Source organism: Erithacus rubecula, assembly GCF_903797595.1.
Source record: "Erithacus rubecula genome assembly, chromosome: 10".
NCBI classification, from domain to species: domain Eukaryota; kingdom Metazoa; phylum Chordata; class Aves; order Passeriformes; family Muscicapidae; genus Erithacus; species Erithacus rubecula.
The window spans coordinates 21047410-21074286 of NC_136662.1; the positions used below are offsets into that span (position 1 = coordinate 21047410).

The 26877-nt window shown below is 35.9% G+C and overlaps 1 protein-coding gene across 1 annotated transcript in view; it reads right to left on the reverse strand.

Moving 5' to 3' along the window:
- The window catches only part of LOC306806119 (BEN domain-containing protein 5), a 549457-nt gene that overhangs the window by 512301 nt on the left and 10279 nt on the right, over positions 1-26877 (reverse strand). The window contains exon 2 of the mRNA XM_079314569.1: positions 20103-20225. Within this exon, the coding sequence (XP_079170695.1) occupies positions 20103-20225 (123 nt within the window). The remainder of the gene's footprint in view (positions 1-20102; positions 20226-26877) is intronic.

Below are 26877 nucleotides of genomic sequence, written 5' to 3' on the forward strand. Positions count from 1 at the left end.
TCACAAAATCATGTAAACCCACAAACTGGCAGTGGTAAAGCAGCAACTTAGGGAGTGTCAAGAGTGCTTAAAAATCAGAGGCCTGTGCCCTAAGATGGCCATCTCACACCCACTACACCAAATCTACCAAATCCCCAGAAAAACAGATTTCTCTGCTCCCTCTTTGCCAATTCCCCAAAGGCCTCCAATGACAGATGGGCAGTTATTTATCCACGGCAGTGAACCTTTGTCAGAGGAGAATCAGAATACAAAGAGGTTTTGCATTAGTGTCACGAAACTCAGCTTTCTTTAACAAAGCCTGCATCCCCAAAATGGGTCTCTCATGGCTGTGCTTGGACCACATCCTTCAGAGCAGAGCTCTTAAAGGAAAAGCATTTGGGGAAATTTCTGTTTGGAAGTCACTTAGCATATAATGGGTGCTATCCTAAATAAATAATTAATGAGTTAATAAATAAATTATAACAACGTCTGCAGCCTTAACCACAGAAGCAACCACCCAGCAAGGCAGAGGAGGGAATAGGAAGTGCAGTACCACAGAGGGATGTACCACCCTGGGGTGTCACACACAGAAACATGTTCCAAATACTGACTGGCTTAGGGCCTGATGCTCAGTTAGGGCCTGAAATCTGTTACCCTCCACAGCCTCTGATGTAAAGCACTCTCATACATACCTGCTGCCTAACAGCACCAGTGTGCAAAGAAAGTATTTAAAATGGTAAAAAAAAACCTAAAAGCTGCAAATTCTTTATTCTTTAGTACATCACAGCCATCCTAGTTATGTAATGCTTCCTACACAATATATTCATCATTTTGCAAAGACCCTGAGAATTCCTGTAATGCAAAAGACAAGGAAGTTCTTTCATCCTACAAGAGAGGATATTCCTGTTGACTTATTACTGCACAGTAATGCTGTAATTCTGCATTTGGCCTAGTTTGGTGCCTTATATACAGAATCACCATTTTTCTAGGGGAATCCTTCCAAAGTATAACTACACACTGACACTTGAATAAAAATTAATAGATGGAAACCTTAATCAGAGACTTGTATTATATTCTCAAGGACCTCTCAAAAGTCACCAGAGCTGTAAATAAAATCAGAAGTTTTCTATTAAAGAGTATTAATGGAAAAGTTTCAGGTATTGCCTTATAAAAGAATCTTTCTTTTTGACATGGATCCTGGATAAGAACCTTCTTTAACTAAGAAATTACTGGGTTTATAGCTGATTTTTTTTTTATCTTATAAAAAAATCCTTGGAAAAAAGTACTGCCAGGATAGACTTTCCATACAAATACTGAATGTGAATAACATCTGTCCTACATACAGCTTTTGCAGAAGAAACAGTCTTATTTTAGTTCATTATGAAACCGAATTTGATTCTCTATGCCATTATCAATCTAGTCACAAAAACAGTTTGGGGGCTAGAAATGTTATTCTTATTCAATACATTAATCCCATCATTTCATTGACTAAAAGTGGTATCTTACCATATAATCTCCATGATAAAATTTACAGATAGATTTTCCTGCAGTCTGGGTACATTTTTAGCCATTTCATCAGATTAGACTGATACACAACTTCCCTGCTCATCTCCTCCTCCTCCGTAGCTCCTACTCTGACATTCTTTTGTAGAACAAGGTGATTTCTCTACTTTTCTCTTTATTATACAGCATTTTGATCCTTCTGTAGGTAATGGAACTTGCTCCTATATTTTCCCTTATATAATTTTCTGACTCCTCTGTCTTGCTATTTTCCTTTCCTCCAGACACCAGCCTGTTCTGGAAGGCCCCCTTGACTTTCAGATTTACCAATAGTTATGAAATGCCAATAACTACATTATGTTGGTTTGTTTTTATAATGCTGCTAGAATTTATACAGGCCTTTGTAAATGTACCCACAAGGAGGTAACAGGAAACTGCTTACCCTCATTTATCTTTGTTTAGTTAAAGTTTAAATTAGACCTTAAAAAACTGTCTAGTCAATGTTACTTTTTCAATCAGAAGTGATAATTTAAATATTGACATTTTAGATGGCACCAACATGTTTTTGATTTCTGCTATGGTTGCAATGGTTTTTATATCTGAATGTCTGTCTTAATTTTGTTGGGGTTTTGGTGTTGGTTTTTTTTTTATTTTGCTGAATCCAGAATTCCTTTTATTTCAAAGTATTTCTATGTTTGTAGTAAATTAAACATTAATCTTTCTCTGCAAATGTCAAGTGATATTTAAATGTTTTTTCTGGCAGATAAATGATTATTAATATTAATGCAATAAAATCACAGCTCTTTGTCCTTTCTTTGATATTTAAGAAAAAATTAAGAATGTCAAAACAGTTCTGCAAAAAGAGAATTCATTGGTCTATCATCCACTCTTCATTAGCCTGAGAGGTAAAAAATTACTGATCTTGTGAGACAATGTGTTTATAGAATCAGAAAGGGTTGAAAATGAATTACTCTATCAGTGGTAGAGTGTGTATCACTTCAATGTGAAAATGCCTTGTTAAAGTTCATTTTAATTTAAAGCCCCCTTTTGTCATTCAAAAGACTTTAGCACGACGAAAGAATCTTTGTCACTTTCATAATTAGCCCCTCTTGCACTAAATGAGAATAAAATCTGATCAGAAGTCCATAAGGCAAGGTCATAAATCAAAGAGAAAAGCTCCACAACAGTCCTGTAAAATGTCCAAAGGCACACACAGCTTGGAATTAAAGCACTGTAGTCAGGATCCACTCCCAGAAACACAGCACAAAAAAAGCCCCAATAATATCTGTTTGACAGGCTAAATTTATCTCCATATTCTGTAGCCCTATAAACACATTTTGCTGTTTAGATACAAAAGCAATTTCAGCACCAAGGACAATCCAGGAAAGCAAACAGCTGTTAAAGTGCTACTATCACCATTTGCCTAGCAAAGTCAAATTAATTTAACTTAATGCTTTCACTTCAAACTGTGGCAGTAAAACAAAGAAAAAAAAAAAAAGCCATATATGATAATTGTCATAAAGAAGGAAAAAATTGTATTAACAGAAAAAACTCCTTAGGAAATCAAGTTTGATTTTATATACAGAAGTGAGTATGCAGCCCAGCTCAAATGTAAACTGGATTTTATTCAACTTATTTTCATTTTCAGATGAAAGTAAAAAGACATTTTGAAAGATGTAATAGAATTCTCAACCTTGGACAGTTATGGAGAGAGTGACAGCACATCACTCTCTCTACTCAGGGATCATGAGAACACCAACAGATATCCAAGCCATCAACATATTATTTTACTCCCCATGTTAACACAAAATGAGGATTTCATCAGAAAATGATGCCTAAAACATGGGGAAAGAGAAGGGCAAGGAGAGGGCAAGGTAGGAAGTTGAGAGGAAGATTGCTATAAAGTGGCAACCAGCAATGAAAAATTGTATTCTACAATAGATACAACTTTTACAATTTCATGTATTATGTTAACATTAAATGCTAATCTTAAATTTTAATCAGACAAGAGTACTTTTAAAGTACTCTCAGCTACATCCATACAAGCAGGAACTTTTATGAAAATTCACATTCATGTCTATAAAGTATACATACACGTATAGATATTTGTATTTGTATATCTCTACCTTCAAACACACTGTTATGTCCATTAAAATTGTGCAACTTCCCTTTATGAGATTTTGGGTTTTGACAATACTTTCTCTGCAGAATCAAGCTATTAGCCTCCTTTCTCCAAGCATGCAAACACCAAACTACTTTCAAAGGAATGACATGTCTTTCACATGTTCCTGAAATTTCTTGTTACAATAATTATATAATGAGCACAAGTAATTAAATTCCAGACATTTGGAGACATGTAGGATTGGTCTGCTAAGCAACAGACTGAAGAGTATCAGTGTGACAAAAAGAGAGCACTGCCTTTCTCATCCACCTACAATCTCACACTTCAGTTCTCTAACACTGAGTTTCTCTCCTTGGTTTGGGTAGTGAGCACTCCAGGACACAGCCCCCCGTGCTTGAGGCACAAAATAAATGTAATTTCCCTTGTCTCTCAGACATACAGGTACCTAAAAAGTGCAATTTGCTAACTGCCATACAAGCAAAGCAAGCCTGGGAACTGTGACGAGGACATGCAGGTGATTAGAGAAAGAAAATGGATTTAAGATGGATGGGATGAGAATCTGAGTCAGACATATTATTGAAATTGAACTGCCTAGATCTTTTTCTTATAACTGAGTATTCTAAAAAGCCAATAAAGCTTTTAAACAAAAAGCAGGCTTTTTTTTTTTTTTTTTGCTATATAATAAACTAGATTAATTGGTTTTTAAATACAGAAAACTCAAAATGACAAAATATGAAGGAACAAAAATCAAAACACAACTCCCATGCCCACTGTGCTCCTGCTATTACTTTTCATCTTTATCTGAATCTCCCAAAATGTGGACGAAACTATGATTTTAAAGCCAATCATATCACATACTCACTTTTTCAGCTCCTCTAATAATTCTTTGATATCCAGAAGTTTCTAGCCTACCAAGACGCCCACTTCAGCTTGATTTAGGATTCCAATTAAGTAGATTAAAATTAAATTTTCTTTTATTTGACTGTATCTAATTTTTTTTTTCTCACTGGGTTTGTGTTTGGTAGAAACATATTTTTCCAAAAGGAAAGAAAAAAAAATCTAAAAAAAAAGGGAAATATGTAGATTTTCCAAATAGACAAAATTTTCTCATAAATTATTTTATGAACCCAGAAAAAAAAAAATCTATATTTCTAAAGCAATTAGTACTTAAATAACTTTACAATGATTGTTGAGCTGTATTATTGTGTCTCATGGGCACAAAGTGACCTTGACCAATTATACAGATCCAATGTTGCTTTTGACTCTTCCAAAGCAGGGACATACACACACTTCTCAGTATTATTTCTATTCAAAATTAGGCTGAATTTCTAAGGAGGGGTGCCAATTTACCTCTACACAAGAATTTAAAGAAATCAAAATTTTCAGTTAAAAATAAGGCATGCTATTTTTGTTACATATTATGTTATACTTCTAATAGTATACCTGACAATATAAGAAGATGCTGATGTAATATGAGCTCCTTAGAACTATGTGATAACTACATATTCTTTAAATATATCCATGGTTAATTCCAATTTTCAGGTTGAATCTATGCAACACATTCATTCATTATGACATACAAAAATTTTTTTCTTACCAAATGCATTGGAAAGTTTTAACACATTATGAAACATTGAATAAGGATGTATAAACTAAAACTGTTATCACCTTAAGAAGCAAGTAGTTATATTTGGCTCCTAACTTATTATATTCTATACTTTAACCTCAATAACCTGTATTTCTTTAGTTTATTTACTTAAAAGTAAAAAATCAGATATTTAACATGTTAGTAAAAAACTTTTTGCATGTTACTATCCTTAGTGAAAACTTTCAAATAAACAATTCAACAAATGTCCCTGGCTTTAACCAAACAGACCTGCTTTTTCAAAAGCCAGTCTTCAAAACCACGAATTTTTATGAAGTCTGTCTATTCATTTTCATATTTTTACCATACTGACAGGAAGACATTATGTCTGTGACTGAAAGATGACTTTCTGTCACAGTGCTGATGTGAAAGGCAGCAGCAACAGAAGGACCTTTGACTTTAGAACATCCCGGACTCACAGGAAACATGGCAGTCCCACTGTCCTCTCTAGAGATGGAAATAGGTTATACTTTGGGAATTATAATTAGAACTTGAAAGACTTCCAATTCTGAACAGGTGGGCAGTTTCTTATAATAACTAGGATGGCAGCGGTGTTGTAAATATCAATTTATAAACTCTTCCACAAATAACTATATAAATAGGAGATATTGGGAAACCTACAGGGCTAGCAGCTATATTTCCATTTTCTAAAAAAATTAAATTTTTATTGTCAGCAAATTGATATTTTTTTAAGCTCTTATAATGCTTCACCTGCAAAAATCAGTTCTATACACGCTGAGGGATTTGGCCTCAGCAATTCCAGAGTCACATGGATATTTGTGTCTCTTTTTTTCCCTTTCTCTCATTATTTTTGCATTTACTGCTGCATTTTGCTGCTCATCAAGGCCTACAAGACCCTGGAAGTGAACCCACATCCCCAGGTCTCACCCTGAGCACCCTGCATTGCAAGGCTGTGGCCCGAGGTGGCCCCACCCTGTGTGTCACACTGGGCAGTGACACTCACATCTAACTGAGCCCCCACGCTGCTCTGCAAGGAGTTTGACACCAAACCACACTGGGATGTTCTTCCAGTATCATCCAGAAAACAATAATAATCATCATGGAGGAATTATTGACTAGCAATTTTAGGGGGCAAGATAATTTTATAGGACTAGGCAGGTTAATTAAGAATACTACTAATAAAGAAGGTTATTTTATTTGGTTAATTTTCTTGGTGTTGAAGTCTTTCTGCAAGATTGGAAATAGTTCACAAACATTATCTTTCCAATGCAACATCCAGAGTTAAATGACTTTGACTGCATATTAATTAGCCAACGCTAAATTTTCTCCACACTTTCGATTCATACCCTGTGGAATTTTATTTTCTTAAGATACAGTAGCCTATATTTGCTCTCACTATGAAGTCATGTAGATAAAAAAGACAAAATCATAATAATCAAATTACAATAATACAACTCTCTGATTTCAGCATTCTTCCTTTCTCAGAAGAACCAACAATTTAACGTCTTCCAGTTATTATCAGTTAGCAAAGCTTGTTACAGTACTGTCAAAGAACACAATATTGCTTTTCTCCTCATCTAGGTTAAATCAGCCAAAACTGAATAGGTTGCAAAAGATAATGCTTGTTCTCCCTCCTCTTTCTTTACTCAGCTGGTTCATTCTTCATTAGTCTGAGTCAGAAGAGATAACCTAACACAATTTTTCCAACAGTATTTAAGTTTCCCTGGTACTGCTGAAATAATATCAGTTTTTGTTACGTTCTATCTGAAATAGTATCTATTATTCCTAATATCTGTTGAAGCATGGCAGACAATAAAATAGCATCCCTACAAAGGAAAGTCCATCTTATCTGCCATGGTTCAGGATGACACATACTTTGTTTAGTTTTAAAGAGTAATCAAAGGTGTGGGCTTAAATCCAATCAGTGTGCTTCAAAGAAGATAATGTCAAAATGCTTCAAATGGGGATTCTACCATGTAACACTGAAGCTCTGAACTTCTGGGAGCCTCAGATTTCTGAAACTATAAAATGAAAACAAAAGTACCTGGTAAAGCACACAGTGATCTTGTGCAGTAAAGTACCATCAGCAAAAGTTATTATTAACTAGGCTAACATTCAAAATAGAAAATAAAATCAGGGGTCTTGAAAGTCACGTATTCACATCCTAAAAAATATCTAGATGTCATTGTGACACTGCAGATATATGGGACAGACACTTTTAATTGAACTCCTTGTAATCACTGGGAATGTTCTCCTTCTCCTGCGATTTAATCAGTTCTGATTCCTCTGGCATTCGCTCCCACTGATCTTCAGGAAATGGAGTGACAGAGCATTTACCCACTTGCCACATGACAATTCATCCATAGAAAGTTTCATGAGCTTATGGTCTGACCCAAAAACCAACAGAAACTGTAATTATGCAGAAATTTTTCCACTGATTTCTGCCCAGGACCAGGCACTGAAGATTTGGCATCTGTCAACACAGATCTCCCATGCAAGAGAAAATATTTAGAGTGCACAGCTGAAGTTGGAGTTTTGGGCAAGAAATATCTCATGTCCAAAAGAGCATGCAGATTGAATAAAGACAAATGATAAACAAACATCAGGACAACAGGATCCCAGTTCCTTTAAATGTTAAATATATAAATAAATATAAATTAAAATATTTTGAAAGAAAAAGAAAGGAAGCATTTTCAAAAGGCAGATTTACAATAACATTTTAAGGAGGGATACTGGTAGGGGAAATCATGAAAATGGAAAACCTTGACTAAAATAAAACAGACAAAATGTTTATTGATGAAAATGAAATGCAAATATAAGAGAAGGAAATAAACTGATCACTAAATCCAAAAGGATAAAGAAAAGCACAAAGATAGGAATAATGAAAAACAAAACAAATGCTAATGGCAGACTGATAACATGGAGTCCTAGAGGTGATAACAGCAAGGTTTAATTTGATATAGCAGTTAATGTACAGGCTCAAGAAGTGAGGCTCAACATTTCCTCAATATACAAAAGAAGATACTTAAGCAGTAAGATTTACACAAATGCAGAGAGGAAAGAAAAATAAGAGGCAGGATAGCATAGAGATAATCAAGTAAGAGGATGAGAAGTGTCTGGAATGAGTGAGAATCATCCTGAAGCTACTGAAACAGAAGGGTCACTGAAAATACATGCAGTAATAACCAGAAGTCAAGTTCCAACTTGTTATCAGCTTTTCTTTTTCAGAGGAAAGAATAAATTAATCATAACATTGCTGCCCCATTCTTTGTCTTAGCTTTACTTTTAGTAAGGAGCACAATCCATCACCCCAGTGAGCTCAGGCTCAACGCTCTGGTATTCTGACAGCAGAGGATCTGTAACAGCAAAAAACTCCAGAGTAAACTCACCCTCTCAGTATCCATCCAATCTCAAGACATTTTGGGCTGTGCCAATAGTGCTAAACAATCTAATTTAACTGTGCCTACACAAGTGGCCAGTGCAGGTAAATGGGCAGTCTTATGCTGCATTGAAGGTGTTTCATTATGCAACTTAATAGTAATATGAAATATATGCGTAAAGTCTTATATAATTGGATCCAAATATAATAAAAACTGCAAGTAAGAAGAAAGACTAAAAAGAAATGCAAGTGTCAAAAAAATTCTTAGTCAATCATTCAAAAACCTCACTGTGAACATAATTTCTTAAGCTGACCACCAAAATGCTAAAAGGAAGAAGAAAAAACCCTAGATGTATTATTCCTTAGATCTCCATATTTTATATTGCATCCATGATAAAGGCTTAAGAGTTTTTCACATCAGAAATATGACATTCACTTACAATCTTAAAAAAGGCTACTAAAATGAATTATTCATAACATAGTACAGTAGCAACAATAAACATTCAAACCAATTTTTTTTTAAAACAGAATAAATTATTGTCCTTATGAAAAAGCTGCAGTTTCAGATGAGAGAAAAAGAGATGTGGTTCCACCAGAAACTGTTAGAATATGATAATAACCCTTAATATATTATGGTAATTTACCTTCAGATTATGTTATTGTAGTAGATACTGGAATTCCAGTAGCTGTCTAAAGAGTACACAGTGATAATTTATGGTTTGTTCCCAGTTTGTTTTCAGAAATACAAACACTAAATCAAAATTAGCATGCTAAAGGCTGAACCTAGAAGGCAATTAGGTTACTAAATAGCATCGATAAATGCAAAATGAAGCTCTGCATGTATCCAAAATAATGTGTTGCCCACCTAATAACTTGTACCCAAATTCCTGTTAGGCAGAGCAAAAAATACTAAAATATTTTCTCCTGAAATCAGATAATATCAATCCAAGAATAAAAAAGCTTCTTGTTTATGAAACACCTCTTCTGAAGTATGTTTTCCAGCCAGTATTCTTTCAAAAGTACAGACCACTGTTTATTTCACAGCGTTTTGTCTCTTCTTGCAATAGAGTGGCAGCTCAAACAAGCAAAGATCTTAATTTGGCTTGTTAACTTTGGAACAGCAGGCTGTTGAGAATTTTTAAGTGATTTAAAGAACAACAAGAACAGAATCTATCTGAAGTGTATTCTAATTTCAGGGCATAAAAAAGAGAAAGTGATACTCTTGTAAGTGATCTCTTAGGGATTTCTGGAGATTGTCTAGTCCCAGAAGAGGGTCAGCATGAGGAGGCTACTCTGAATTGCATCTGCCCAGGTTTGGAACACCTCTGTGGATGGAGTCCCTCTGGGCAGCCTGTGCCAGTGTCTTCAGTCCACTGGGGAAAAAAATCAAACATGACCACACAAAGGATAGGATCTGTGAGAAAAGGGTGAGGGAGCTGGGCCTGTTCAGCCCTGGGAAGAGGTGACTGAGAGGTGACTGTCTGTCAATGTCTGCAGGGATCAGAGCAAGGACCAGGCTCTGCTCAGTGGACCCAGCAATGGCACAAAAGGAACAGGCAGAAATTGAGGTACAGGAAATTCCAACTGCACATGAGGAAGAATTTTCCTGTGCAGTGGCTGAGCACTGAAACAGGATGCCCAGATGGGCTGTGGAATCTCCTTCACTGGATATATTCCAGAATTGTGTGCACACAACCTTGTGCTATGTGCTTGAGCAGAAAGGTGGGACAAGGTGTCCCACTGTGGTCCCTTCCAACCATGCTGTGATTCTTTGAAAGGTATTCCTGTATTTGGGGCTGAGAAAGGAAGTACAATGAACTTGTACTTGTTGTGGTCACACAGGGACAGAGAAGCAGCAGCTCAGCACTGCTGTGCCCACGGCCAGCAGCCTTTCCAGGGCAGGGGCTCACAGAATATCTCAAATGTTTCTTCTCTGCTTCAGTCCCTTTCCTTCTGTTCCCCTATTCTTTATGGCATCCCTATTTGATTAAATCTACTAGACAAAGTACAAGATACGAAATTTCCTACATTTCAGTCTGAATTTGGTTCATATCGATCTGATGCAAAGCACTCTTAATGTTTCTCAGCCATTTTGCACTCATTTCACACAGCTGAAATTCACTATAAAAGGACTAGGCAGCCAAGAACCAGGGCTTTTGTGTTCCTGACTTCTGCAAAACAGGGATAATATTGCAGGTTACTGAACTAACTGAAGAAAATACCACTATTTAGTAAGGGAGAATATTTCAATGTTCTCCCAAGATGAAAATAGAGCCTTTGCAATACCTCTTAGCTCCCAAATATTTACTGTTCTGATGCCACTTTCTCTTCTGTTCTGAGTACAGCCACTCCTTGTGATAGTCTGTATAGCACCATCTGCATAAGCACAGTTAAGAACACTTCAATTTCTTCTAGCTCTGAAGGGCTCTGATTTCAAAAGACAGAGGTTAAGCATATAAACAGGGCAGTGAAGGCAGAGCACTACTTTCAGAAAATAGCAAGGAGAAGCATTCCTGGAAAAATAAACAATGCCAAAATTCTTCCACTGGCACTGCTCTACACTGTATTTTCCCTGGGTTTGAGAACCCAGCAAGATGATATTTGGGAAGGGTGGTTGGCAGCTCTTTTAAAGGCTCAAAACCAGATAAAAACCTAAGGTACATTTAAGGTCTGCACTGCACCCATCTGAAGAGATTGACCTGGACCTACCAATCACTCGAAACTAACACAATTCTCTATTTTAAGAAGCAATTATTCAAAGCAATTATTTCCTTAGTCAGTAATTGAGGCAGAGGTCACCTGTTATTCTATAGAGTAACCACAGATTTATTCAAATCCAAGGACTGTATATGAGAAGAATTTTGCATCTCCTCATTAGTGACTTCCAAGGGTGTTTAAAAATCTTTAGGTACAGCACAAACTCATCTAGACATTTTTCCTTCATACTTTCAACTGTCCCAGGCTTCTATTGTGTCACTATATATACATACCTCTGTACATTCCTGAGTGATTAACTGATGTCACATTCATGTTCATATTAACATGTGCAGTTTGAAATAAACACAGCTGCATTTATGGCAATGATTTTATATTCAAATATATCTGATTATGCTGAAATAAACACAGCTGCATTTATTTCAGTGATTGTACATTCAGATAAGGATATTTGTTCAGTGTAATGTAATGTTCCTTCACACTGGCAGGGACATTGCTATTCTTTCTTGTATTTCCCTCTATCATTTTTCCAGATGGAAAATTTTGAAGAGAGCCAGAAAAATGGAAACTGGAAAATTCATCTCAGAACCTGATATGTAGGAAAATTCTTTTGCTTATTCTCAAAAATTACTTAGCCAACTTTATATAAAGTATCTTTGTTGTTGAAGTTCTTTTTTAATTCCTTCTCTGTCAGAGAAGAATCTTACAAAAATCCCATGAAAACTTTTAAATTTGATGGAAATGTAAGCACCACAAATGCAAAATCTTGAGAATGGATCTGCATCAGGTCTGTTTCTGGACAACACCATCTTCAGTCACTGTCCTCCTAAGAAAATAGTTTGAATGGAAACAAGAATTGTAAGATTTTCCTTCCTATTATTTGATGAAAGATTAGTTTTGCATGATGTTAATTTTGGTTTGCAACTATAACCTTTAATATGTTTTAAGAAAATAATAGAATATTATTAAATGTATTGACAGTGATTAACCATTTAATCAGATATATCTATCAGGTGAATCAAGGTCCAGCTCAGTAACTACCAGAAATGGATCCCAAGAGAATAATATAGGAAAAAAACCCAATAATTTGAAGACACCTCCCAGTATAATTCACTAATTTACAATGCACTGTTTATGAGCCTTCTGAGCCAGAAATAGTGTCAGTGTTTAGTAGCTCCCAACTAATTTTTCTTTCCTGGGCTTATCAGTTGTTCTTTGGTTTTTTTTATTGAAAGCATGACACATTTCAAGTTTTAGCATCCACAGTGTTCTGCAGGAAGAAGTTCCACAGCTTAATTAAACAACATGTAAGGAGCTATTCTCCTTTGTTTGCTTTAAACATATAAACTGCTAGTTTCATTTGATGGCCCTTAGTTTTTGTACAAAGAGAACACACAGGGAAACACTAATATTTTAACTAGAAATCATGATTTTACAGACTTTAAATATATTATTCCTAAAGTTGTCTTTTTCCCAGACTATGGATCCATACCGTATTTGGTTGCTTTTTATACTGAGGCTGTTGAAAATCAGCTGTGAATTTACAATATCTGATCATAGACATTGTTTCCAGTTCCTTATTCTGGTTCCTTTTGGGTCAATCAAAGAACAAATCAACATATGTACTTTAATACCAGCTGAGGAGATGCAAACACATGGTAGGAGGGAGGAAAGGATTGGTTCTGAAGAAGGTAGTGTGAGAATCAGATGGTAAACTGACTGTGAAAATCATAATCAGCATTAACAACTGCAATTAACATCCTAATTCTTTACTCTTGTTGTTACAGTAATACTTCCTGCATTTTCATGAGTTCCATAAGTCATTAATATCTATTTCCCACAAGTTATACTATCTGACTAATGCCATATGTGTTGGCTGGTATCACATTGATACCAAGCACTCCCCATTTGTAAAAATGTCTTCCATACTATATCTGTTTAGATATTTGAAAGGTTAATATTTAGTTCCATTTGCAATGCTGACCCAGCAAGAAAGAAATTAATTTGGCATTAGAGCAGTAACATCAATTTCCCATGTAACTTTAGTAATGCATTTACTGGAAAGAGATTAATATCAATTCCATAAATCATTCACGTGCTTTTTCCGGAGTTTGAGACATCTGAGTAATGTCATATATGTTAACTGATAGCACTCTGTGCATGCTGCCTCCATTAATCTATGCCTAGTGTCATCATTAAAACACACAAAAAAATTAAAATCAATCTTTTGCTCTTACTTTTTCCGGAGTTTTAACTTGCAGTAGTCCAAAGGTATTGATACTCTGTTAGAGTAACACTGCTCTGAACTGAGAACAGACATGTTCAGAAATGGGAAACATTTGCTAAATTATCCCTACTGGCAGCAATAACCACTTCGTATCTTCCTGTGATATGTGGCATAAATTACTGTCAAAAAATAAGGAAATAACTAAAATGTTTCATTAATCAGACACACCTTGAAGCCCCAAAAGCAGGCTGAAAACAGACATCACTACTGAAATAACACAGTGACTTTCATTCCTTTGTTTCTACTTTAGAGGTGAGAATCCTTGTAGAAGTGAAAGCCAAAACAGTTCCACCTAACTCAGTGATTCTTGATACACATGGGAGATTATAATACAGCAAATTTGGAATATCAACTAATTTTGCCAAAACACAGTTTTGCCTACTACTAAAAGTGTTTGCACTGGAAGAAAGTATCCTCATACAGCTTTGCACTTTCTGTTTCTGCTGATGTCCCATTATGACACTTGTCTGTATTGCTTTATTCCTGTTCTAGGATATCATCACAGTGCTACTGAAATCAAGGGGAAGAAGGGTTTTTCTGTTCATTTAAACATAAACACACAGAGAGTCAAATTGTTCAATAATTTTGGAAGCTCATTACAATTCCAGGTTGGATTGCAAAAATAAAACTATTTCCAAGGTTGGATTTCATCTTTTCTTTGAACACAATACATAACAGTATCTTCATTTGTACTCCCTTAGTTTTCATTTTTAAACTTTTTGCAAACAAAAATGTCCATTTCAGAAAATGCTTTGCAAATCAAATTTTACGATATTTTACTAATCACAACTAAGATTATTCATCCCTAATTTTAGCTGTCTAAAGTTACATGTCAAGCCTTAACAACTGGGACACAAGCACCCCCAAAGGGCAATCCATCCAATATTATCTGTGCTTTTGTTCAGAAGATATCTTTCATGGTAAAGCTCAATGGCCTATTTCACGCCTGTAAGTGGTTACAATGAGATCAGCGGAATTACAATCACTTATTGCAATTTTGAGTGTTGTGCAAAGTGTTTTATAAGTACATTATCCTATTTTTGAAATATAGAAAGATATTTAAAACCTTAACAAAATGATATGAGGGTACTTCTCAGTCATATGAGATCTCTTAATACATTGTAAGTTTTAACTTTTTTCAACTGATTAATATCACTTGCAATCCAGCAGCACTGAATTTTTAATCAGGTTTCTAATGCAAAATATTTTACAAACCTGCTGTAGTAAAAGACAAAACTGATGTTTGTGAATCATTTTCATTGCAAGGTGGTGGTACAGCAGTTAACATAATTTGAGGCTTACAGTAATTGAGATTGAATCTAAAATTTTACAAAACTTTAATTACAACCTTTTGAACATAAACCACAATACAGAAATTACCCAATCATAACATTTTTTCATAAAAAAATAAGAATTCATCCAAAGGATAGAAGATTTAATGACTCTTGGCGGAGTTCCACTTTTTGGTTGAAATGAGAATAAAAGCAGACAGCAGCTTCATTTCTAATTTCAAGAAACACAGTATTTTTTAACAGTTAAACAGAATTATATTTGACTAACAAGCCAAAATATATATTTTCAAAGCCTTATTAAAAGCCCCTGTATTTAACAGTGTGAATGCTGAGATTTACGAACCTCTGTGAGCCAACACTGCTCCTTCAATTCTCAAAAGTAATTATAAAACAAGCAATTTGAGCCACAAGCAGCAGAAACTGTCAAGCTTGGGGTTTTTAACCATCCTCACAACAGATCCCAGTCTGCAGCCCGACTCCAGCTCCCTCCCATACTCCCTGTATGGAGTATGTATGTATGCATGGAGTATGGATGCCCTGTGACATCCCAGGGCAGGCAGAAGGCTGGGGTGCACCCCAGAGAATGCCCAGGCAGAGCCACCAACCAGCACCTCCCTGGGGACTGCCAACCCAGAGGCAGCAGGCAAAAGGAACAGCATTGCAACTCCCACAGCATTTCCTGCAGCAAAGCCATGCCTGGCAGTGCCAGCCTGCTTTTCATCTGCCAGTTCTCTTCATGGAGACCCCAGGGGGGCAAAAGCTGGAGAGCCACCAGAGCCCACCTTGGAATCACTCTGTGATGGAGCCTGGAAGGCAACTTGTGGCTACACCCAGTAAACAGCCTTTGCACAATGAGAAAAAAGGTTTAAGGGCTGAGTCATTTGGTTTATGTTTTCTTTGTTCACTTTGCAAAAGATATATGATAAGCTTCTCATGTATCATGTTAAATTAACTAAAAATTTGTGACCTCATACAGAAGCAAAGCTACTGAAGATATGTAAACACCCAGAAAAACAACTGGCTTCCAGTAGTGGAGGTATCATCTCCAAAAACATCTCTTACAGTTAAAATGACTAAGCAGATAAAACAGCTCTTAGCCATAATACAGAATAGGCTGCTGACTTAATGTATGCCATCAGAAATCACAAGCACTAAGGCAACACAAGACAGTAGGGGCAGCTGGCTAAACTAAACTTTGAAGTCCTTTAGATAAAGTGTCTGAAACACCAACTCACCTTGAGTAGGAAATGCCACATTCCCTGAAGAATATGCTCATATCAAAATCTGGGCCTTCCTCAATCAGGAAGCACTTCTTTGCATATCAGAAATTAATACATCCTTATACCCAGGGCTCTATAATCTGTAAAATTCCCATTTTTACAGAACAGTAGGTAGGATGAGAAGTGAACATTGGTACAGTTGTGCATTGCTGCTAAACTGAAACTGTGTTAATAATTTAATGCATTAATGAATATTAGGAAACAGAATTACAACTGACCAAATGTATGCATTTCAGATTTGGCATTTATTCCTTTAAATTTGTACTGTGCATAGGTAGCTGTGCTTCTATTTTTCCCTAAAATTAACTCAAACTTCTTGTGAAAACTGAAATTATCCAAAAAGCACGGTATGGTATGCAAGAAATCTGACTTCATCAGTTTATTTTATGCAACTGATAAATCAGTGTTAAAAGTTTCTTTTGGCTATATATATTATTCAATATTAATAAAGATAACAAGGAAGATTCCAAGTAGAATACACTAGCTTGAACTATGGGAAACACAAATTCCTGACATACTTGGAAGTTGATAATTCTCTCTTCTTTAGTCCTCTGTCAGTTATTAATATGATAAAGGGCTCAGGCACCATTCTTCATTTTCAGTAATTACATTTATTTTACAGCAGCGATTTTTTTCCCTAGTAATATATTCATTAAGGGTAAGTAAAGTGCAAGCCACCAGCTGGTTTAGCTCCTTCTGAAAAGGATCTGGACAGTCTAAGGTTTCATGAGTTTTACAGAAGTCAACAGTACCATGCTATTGTGAAAAAGATTGGACTGTCACACTGCAGAAGTAAATAGATTGCAAGGCATGTCATATAATAAACTCTACATAGGACTGGCACCAGCTTATCTGAGTATCATGCTCACCTTGGACCACTGCCAATCAAGAAAGGCACAAAACAGCTGGGGATAGGCCAGAGGAAATAAAGCATGAGAGAAAATTTGGAAAATGTGAGCACTAAGGAACCATTGAAAAAAAAATAGCAGTTATTTAACCTGAGGAGGGAAAGGCCAAGGAAAGATATGATAGCAGCTTTCCATTAAGTTAAAGAAGAAAGGAATAATCTGCTTTCTGTGTCCACAGGACTGGACAAGAATTAATGCCTTTTTGGTAAGAACATTTCTACATAGAAAGAAAATGTTTCCTATATTGAGCAAATTGCAGTGTTAGAATGGATTGCTGCTTTCTCATTGAAACTCACACAAAGTCTCTGAAAAAGATAAACATCTTTCAGGAATGGCAAAATAGTTTATTTTGCCCCTCAACAACAGAACAGACTAAAAAGAAATCCCAATGCCCAGTTCTAATTTTTAAGTTTTTTTGAAAGCACAGTACTTCAAAACAACAAGTTGGACATTGGTTTTCAGAGTACCTCTGTCTCAAACCAATTAATACATTTCAATACTATTTAATACCATAATTATAACCATTTCAAAAATGAAACCACATTAAATAGCATTTATTCTGTATATATTAATATTTTTCCTGATTTCTACAAATGTAACACCCCTTCTCTATTCTGAAATCTGTTTACTTCCATTTCTACAATATAAAACAATATAGTCATTGAAAAAAAGGTCTAGTAGGAAACCTTCAGTTTAATCAACCAGACCTTTCAAGAAAATAGAGAATGCAGCCAAAGAAAGAAAAGCCACTTATGGAATTACATTTAACACTGCTTCTATTTTGGAATCATACAACGGCTTGGGTTGGAATGGAACATAAATAAAATTTAGTTCCAACCCTCTGTCTGGGGCAGACCCACCTTCCACTGTCCCAGGTTGCTCAGAGCCCATCCAACCTGGCCTTGGACACTTCCAGGTATGGGGCAGCCAGAGCTTCTCTGAGCACCCTGTGCCTCACCAGCCTCATTGTAAACAATTTCTTCCTCATAGCCAATCTAAATGTACTCTCTCTCTCAGTTTAAACCCCTTTCTCCCTGTCCTGTCCCCACAGAGTGGGGTAAAAGTCTTTCTCCACCTTTTTTATAGGCTCTCTTTACATACCAAGAGGCCACAAAAAGCTCTCCTCAGAACCTTTCTTCTCCAGGCTGGACAAGCCCAGTATTCCCTGCTGTCTCCATGGGAAAGGTGCTCCAGCCCCTGGAGCATCTCCTCTGGGCCTCTCCAGCAGGTGATTGTATTTCCTGTAGTGGGGACCCCAGAGCTGCGGGCGGTACTGCAGGTGGGGTCAATTTTACCATCTGCTCTTTTAAAAAGGCATCTTCAATAGGATTTTATATTTAAGGTGGCACTCAAAGAGCATCAACACAATCTCATAAATGTTATATCTTACTGTTTGGACAATAGGATGGTAGATTTCAACATTTCAATAATTTCATAAGTTATCCAATATCAGTTAATTTGCTTTGACCAGTAAAGGTACTCTAAGCAATTACTTGGCTGACATAGAGCAAAAGATTCAGTGAATTTACATATGAAGTGTACACAATATTACTCTCATTCTTGCTAATATATTGTCATCATGAGAAAGTAAATGAAGGTATTAATTTCATTCATATTTGTGTTTTAGAAGTGTCTGAATATGCAAAGCAACAGCACAGCCTCATCATGCTACAATGTAAATAAACACAGTATTTCAAACAGCACCTGCTTCTATCACATTCTATTATTACCAAAGTATGTAAAGTATGAACATTACCTTTGAACTGAACAAATGTTTTAATTTAAAAATACAATTAATTCCATTGTTCAAAAACTGGAATTAAACCATCATGCAATGACTCACAATACTTCACAAATAATTTGATGACTGCTACTGATCTTTTTCATTGCAGAGAAGTTGAGCACAATAAAGTAAATTTCCCAGCTTGGCCATGATTCATTTCATAAGCCATTTTCTGATGCAAAAATGTAAAAAACCCACATAGATATTATGAAATAGCACACAAAGTATTTTTTTTTAATTCTGAACTATTGTCAGAACCTTCAGAGACACACCTTAAAAAAAAGATACTCTTTATTATTCACTGTATCATTTGCACTTTTTACATAATGTAATCACAGGATTTAAATAACTAAATTTAATATTTATCCACAAGTGGCAGCCAATATTCTACCCTGAGGGATGCAACTCTTCATAAAAAGCTCATTTTACAAGACACTGGAGCAGTTTTGGCATTACCAGCACCTCTCACATAAACCATGTTGAAAACTATAGTTTATCCTGCCAAATGCCTTTTCTACATATGGTGTTTAACAGTACTTTGTAGGTCTGAAAGCCAGTAATAATAGATTTAAGCAAAAAATCTGGTAGTACACATGTATATAACACAAAAATTTAAACAATGCTACTTTGTCATGGATATATTTACCTACATGCTCCCACATGTATATAAGCAATTAAAATTACTCTTGAAATTAATAGGCTAGCTATAGTTCTTGTAAAAAGTACTTTTAGTTTCCAGTAGCTTCCTAAAGTTTAATTCTCCTATTGACATCATAGGTAGAACTGCCATTAACCTCAGCAACAGAGGATCAGGCCACAAGAAAACCATAGTACTATATTTAAAGATAGCACATATGCATTTGTAAAATTTCTAAATATGCAAGGATGGGCTTGGCACTTTACTGGGTTAACTGCCCCAGTAAAGCTCTAAATTAAATCTTTAAATAGCATACTTTAAATGCCACATCATAAATACATAAATACTATCACATAAATAATGACAGAATAAAAATCCAGAATAAAAGGTGGACCTGATAAAATTTTTACTGTAGGCAACAGCAAACTTTACAAACTTTTTGACATTTGAAGTCTGATTTGAAGTCATACTGTGACTGATGGGAATCAGCTAAATTTGTTTAGTATTTAATGTTTTCTTTAGAATAAAGACACTTTATATATAAAAAGATGAGTGATAGAGTTTAAAGTGTTAATATATTGGCAACTAGATAACATAATGCTGAAAATACTCACCACTCTCAAAACAGGCATCAAATATAAGATGTCCTTTTTTAGGCTGTCCACAATAACCAGCTGGGAGAACAATGTACTTGCTCACATTTCCTGCTATGATATCATCACTTCTGATGGCACTGCCTGTTGCAGTAAAAGTGAAAAAAACACCATGAGCATAAAATATATATATATAATATATAAAAACCAGTAAAAGGCTACTCCCCCATGCATTTCTACTGAAAAGAAAATTTGCGCCATTTAACATCTGCACCAGTAAATTAATCCCTTTTTTCCAAGTGGATATAAGATATAATAATGGCATCATCTGTTAAAGCCTCTCTAAGGAGCAAACCACCCAGCCTGGTTTCCTGCATGTCTGTGACCTGTGGCTGAGCCATCTCATATGCATTAGACTGATAATCAGCTGGATCTACCTCTTTCAACAGGAACACCCTAGCTCTAGATCCTGATGGATTCCCTGGAATTGCATTGTACTCCTCATCAACTTCTTTATCACAATCCTCAGAAGCATCTTCCTTTCTATCAGCACTAATGGGATCCTTCTCCTGAATCCTGCTGCTTATTTTCCTGCATCATAAATTAACTTAGAACCTTTGAGACTGTTAGTCCCACTCATATTTGAAATTTTAGAATTATTAGAAGGAAAAGGCATACACCCATGAAGCCATGTCATTATCTGAGCCCTCTTTGTTAGGAACCAAAACTCAGAAAAAGAAGTTGAATAAAGATTTTTTTTTTAGTGCAGCTTTTATTTAATGGTAAAATATATAAGGACATAAATTTTCCACACAATGGCATAACTTTTGTCAAAATACATCAGGAGTGAATAAACTGAAAGCTTTATCCTTATGGTAAAGTTATATTAACAAATTGCAGTCTGCAAAATATTTGCTTCCAAATAGGGATAGAAGAACAGTATTTTTTTCCATTTGAGATACATACAAAAACAGTAAATAATTGTATATTACATCATCCATTCATATTATAGTAAGAAACACTCAGCACATTCTTCACTACTTACATCTTGGACAAGAAATATTTAACAATAGAAAAACTATCTTCTGTATTATAGGAAATAAAGAAATGGTATGGCTTCAAGTGCAGAAGGCATGTGATGGGATAATGGGATGATAATATCTTATTTCTCTCTGATAAATAGGGCTACTAAGGCTTCTAGAAATAGACTTTTGCTCTGTACTGATTTTTTTGACATTTAAATGGGTTATGGAGGATGATAAATGTGACATATAGCTCAATTTGTTTTATTTTTATATTGAAAACTATTTCACACAAATGTTACAAGCAATTCATATTGTCCCTGAATGATGAAAACAGCTTATTAATTAAAAGTGACCTTTCCACACATAAAAGTATTCCACCTCTTGAGGCAAAACACCTTAGCTGAGGTAACAAATTATATCAATGTATTAGTGACACCATAGTTAAAGGGTCTGTCAGGCTTTCTATCATATACTCATATTTTCACAGGTACATAAATCCCACATTAAAAAATATGCCAATCCAGGTCAACATTTGGCATATGAATACCCAGTCTTCCCCAGGAAGTATCTGGAACTTACTCTCTTTGAGAAGTACTACAACAGAACAAACAGAATTTAGACCTTTTCTTACTTTATCATAATCTGAAAATGTAGATAATTAATAATGCATGATAGTGGTTTTTTAGCAAAATTATTATTTGTAACCTCTGGGTTATTTGTTTTAGACTGAATAATTACACACAGACAGCAATCTGTGGCATTTAAATTGTTTTCTTAAAGTGTATAATTGTTACTTAGGATATTTTAGCTGGATGTTTTTTACCAGCAAGCTGAAAAAATTTGCTTAAAGCCTGGGAACAGCAGAAGCAAACTGAGGCCTGGATCTGTGCATCTGCATGGCTGTGATCCTGTCCCTTGACAAAATTCACCCCTGTGCAAGCTGCAGTGCAGAGCAGTAGCCAAGAGAAAATCACTTCCTCAGTTTCACCTGAGTTGGATTAATATATACGTGTTGCAGTTAAGGTTAGTCAAGTTGGTCATTTGCAATCAAACATTGTGGAATCAAGGACAAAAGAAAAATTAGTGGAAAACCTGCAAATCACCATGAGTGCCTGAGCTGCCAGGGACCAAAGTCAAAGAATGGCAGGCAGGGGTCAACTGAGTGGAGCTGTTGGAAGACTGAACTCCTCTTGGTAAATGTTCTCTTTTAAGTCTCAGCTAAAAGTAATAGGCCTCTCAGAAATTGTAAAAGATAACTAGGAGACACCCCTTAAAGATGAAAAAACTAGAAAGGATTACATTCATAGCACTGCCACCATAAGACAGTGGAGGAAAAGCAGGCAGAAGAAAGAGTTACAGTTCCCTGGCAATTTAGAAAATCTGCCAATGGAGTCTTTACACAATGCAGAAGGAAGCTGTCAAGTAACTGTGTCCCAGCAAAAAGTTTCCATCTGCTCCTCCTGACCTAATGTAGCCCTCAAGGAATGAGAATAAAATCATCAAATAGCCTGTAATTCATAGTCATTTAACAATATTACTCTCCTAGCATGCTTTTTCTTCCACAGTACTTAAAATATTCAGAATGCGCTGTTGCTATATTTTGAATTATATTATCTTTAATCTCTAAACATGCAAAACCGCTGTCTTTGAACTTCACATTATTAAACAGCACAACAGCACCACGTCCCTTCTGGCATGTTCTCCTTGGGTGATAAAGAAAAGGCCAGACCACTGCCCGAAAAGGAGCCTGTATGAGTCCATTATAAAACATGGCTTCGTGCCTGTCTGTTCAGCAGATGCAGAGTGGAGCTGGGAACACATTACCACCCTCAGATGGAGAGATGAGCTACCCTGGGCTGGAGTCCTCCGGCCAATAAAGAGATCACAACTGGGGAGCCCTAAGCAGATTTTCCTGGCTGGAGGCAAAGATGTATGACAGAACCTTGCAGGGAAGGGAAATAGCTCTTCAATCTAAAACAAACTGAAAGGGAAAGAAGAGAATTAACAGAAGTACATCCTGCACTTTCTACTTAAGGAGACCAGATTCCCCTTTGAAAAAAAGGTTAGATAAGAAAAGCAAAGGCAAAACCTAGCAAAGAAATTGTCTTGGAATGTAGTTCTTATTTTGTCAATTATTTTTCTTATGGCTTGTAAGACACATAGCTATTTTATTCTAATTCTTCATAGCTTAAACTCCAGGAGGCTCCAGCAAATCCCTAGGATTTACTTTTACCACAGTATTAAACTTTAATGGTAATTTTCTATCAGGTATAAAATCTGTAGGTGCCTGAAATCTCTGTAAGTATATAAGGCTTTAAAATAAAACCTGGACAGAGTCTTCTGGTATCTGCATTCATCACTATTGTCATTGTGGATATATTTCACATCAGAGTAGTGAAAATGAATAGAATCAGTTCCAGGAGACTGGGATTCGTGGGAGGGAGAGTTTGGAAATTTCCAGTGCTTCTTTGCCCTTCTTAAATTCAAAGGGTAAAACCAACTTTGGTTGGTTTTTTTTTTCATTTAGGAAAAGATGAAATCAGTATTTGCTACAATAAACATCATGCAAATTTAAATATATTTTCTTTAAACACAGTGGTTTCTAGAGGAAGGTACCTCATTAGAATCTTTGAATTGGGTAAACAACGAGCCCAGCTTCCAAAAATGCCAGTCATGAAAACTCACAGAGTTAGCAGCCAGAAGCTACCCTCATGCTACATTAGGTAGGAGAGAACAGCAACATTAAAACAGACATGGAAAAACACGGTGGGAATTTGCCTGGAAAACCTGCATCATTCTAACAAAGATAGCCTATTAGAAAGGTGAGGTAACACAAAAACCTATAATAACTGCAAGGCAACTTTGTAGAAGTCTTTCTTTAATTACAATGTCATCAAGATACTCTGTATTCTCTTATGAGATTCTTATTTTAAAACAAAAGTAGGATAGATTTTGCTGCTGGAAACATCCATGATATAAAGATCTAATAGCCAGATCCCCATCATCCAAGGACCAGGAAAAGTTTCCAGGTATCCTAGAAAACTTCATCAGCCTTGAGCAGTACTGTTAATAGAAACCCACACAAAGAAGTGAATCTGAACTCTCAGTACAGTTTTCAACAAAAAAGAATAATTCAGATGACCAACAGCAACTCCTATTAGCTCCAAAACATACCAAGTCTTTAGATGAACACTGCTCAACCCACGCTTTGGCTAAGTAGCACCTAAGGAACTTATGCCAATAACAGTGTCTGCTCCACAAACCTGAAAACAATGTCATTTTAGCAAAATTCTTTTAAATTATAGCATTTAATATAAGTCTATAGTCCCAATAGTTGATTATGTTCTCTTGTTCTTTGACCTTTTTTTTTTTTTCTAATAAAAGCTTTTATATTATTGTCTCTAGGCTTTAGAAACACAGATATTCAGGAAGACAAGCTATTTCTGCTGTGACTTCTGAATGCTCTGCAGCCATTCTAAAAATCCTACAGGCAGCAGCAGTCAGGAACTTGGATTTCCAGCTCCACTGACTTTAAAATGCTAAGAAAAAGAAGAAAACACAACTGTCATTTTGATCTTCACAGCCATGTATCCCGAAGCAAGGCTTCGGCATGACCCAGAGAATCTAAACATACTGCAGAGTGCTGTCAATCTGAAATGTACTTAAATCACAGGCACTGTGATCTGAAAAGAAAGGGGAAAAATATGTTTAGACTACAAATCCCAGGGTTTGAGACAATACCTGGCATGGTAGCAGCCACACCTGCTGCCTCACATTGGAGTACTGTGCCCATTCTGTCACCGTTACCTATTTCAAAAGTCTTCCAGAACAAGGAAAATACTGGTTACCACAAGAAGGCATTGTCATACAGCTTGGTCTAGCTCTAAAAAATAGTAATATCATGTTGTCATTTAAAAAACAAATTTGAGATAAAGCAGCTTTACAGCAATTGTCTCTTCAATTACTTTCCTCCTACGGTTTGACCAACAGACTGCTTGTCAAGTCTGTCTCCAAACTCTGAGATGATATTCATATTCAAGAAAACAAGCAAAGTAAAGATGAACTATAGTTTAGCAGGGATTATCAGGCAAATTCTGAGATCTGCACAGGTTCTGAAAGTAGTCAGGAGAAATAAATTGCAATCTTATTGCCACGGACTTGAAAGAGCTTGTGGCTTGTTGCATAATAGGAAGGAAACTAAATTTATGGTTTGGGTCTTTGATTACACTGCAAAAATTACTCTTTCTTCAGAGGCTACCAGACAACATTACCTTTCAACCTTCCTAACACGACTCTTTAGCAAATCCACCATGAATTTTTATTTTAGGTTAGGAGCATAAGTAGAACTAAATACCTCATTCCTCTTTACACGCACCCAAACTCCTTTACTCTAGCAGAAGGTGTGGAATAGATGTCTGAGTCAAAGCTCAGGGTGGAAAATCTTGTTCTTATATGTAAAGCAAAATGATCACTAAGCTGGTGACACTTAGTAGGGTGGCTATGAAAGGCCAGTGGCACCACAAAGAGGACTTTGCCTGCAATATACTGAGAAGAAAGCCCAGGGCAAGTAGGGACAAAAAGGTACATGAGGTGTTTATCCCAAAACAAAGCATTGACCACCAGGCTGGTCAAGTGTGAAAAGGTGATGAGAAATCTTCACTACATGGTCTTTTTAAAAAGACCAGATCCACACAAAGATACAACTATCAATCCAAGGTCAATTATAGCTCCTGTCCAAAATCCAATGAAGAACATTCAACTGAAGATATGTGGCAGACAGATACTGCTCTGCACAATGACTCCCTCACTCCCAGGGGCTGGCACTGTCTTATGAGTTTATAGAAAAAGAAGAAAAGTCAGCTTGTGTAGACTTGCACTTGTTTCATACGTGATGTTTGTTTCCAGTCTTCAACCTAAAAGCTTTACTTCAAGACTCCTCATTTATTATCTCAGTGTGGGCTGTCCCCAAGGATACACCTTTCTGTTAGAGGCAAATGGCAACAGAATATTTTTATCACTTTAGTGAAATCCAAAGTGTCCAAGAAGTTATGAACAGATTTTTCTAATGAAATTTTTTAAAAGCAATTAATACTTTGAACTCAATGAACAAGAAAAAAAATCCATTACTCTTCTGATTGTACTTTTAAGCTCTAAACTAAAATTGTACCACAAATGAAGAATGGAAAATGCAGCTGTGTCAAATACATTATCTGAAAAGATGTTTATTTAAAAACATTGTAAGGATCAGTGAGTTTCATTATATATAGATTTATTTTTTAACAAGTATTTCGTATCTTGATAACATCAAAGGTATCACATGATGCAACAGTTGCTATAGTAGCAATACTTAAGTAAAAAAAACACATCAAACAAAAGCATAAAAGATATAAACAGTAAACAAAATACAGTACGTAATATGCAACCCCAGCTGGCAGAGAAAAGAGAAGATAATAGCTATTGAGTTGAACTAGTCCTCAGAGTTGCATCTGCAAAAAATATCAGCAAGACCACCCTTTCTGGGAAATAAGGGATAACTCAGAGAATTAAGTCTGCATGTGAATGAGAGGAGATGCTGAAACAATTCAAGTTCTGGGTCAAGAAAAAAAAAATGGGGATATTCCTACCATTCAGTGGGAAATTATGTGTATAGGGATTCTGAGGCAGGAAACTAACTGAAGAGTTAAAGCCAATCCCTTGTGTGGTTCTACAGAACTTCAAGAAGTGAAACTGTTCCATAGCATCCCATATCTTTCTGAAATTTGTATACAACT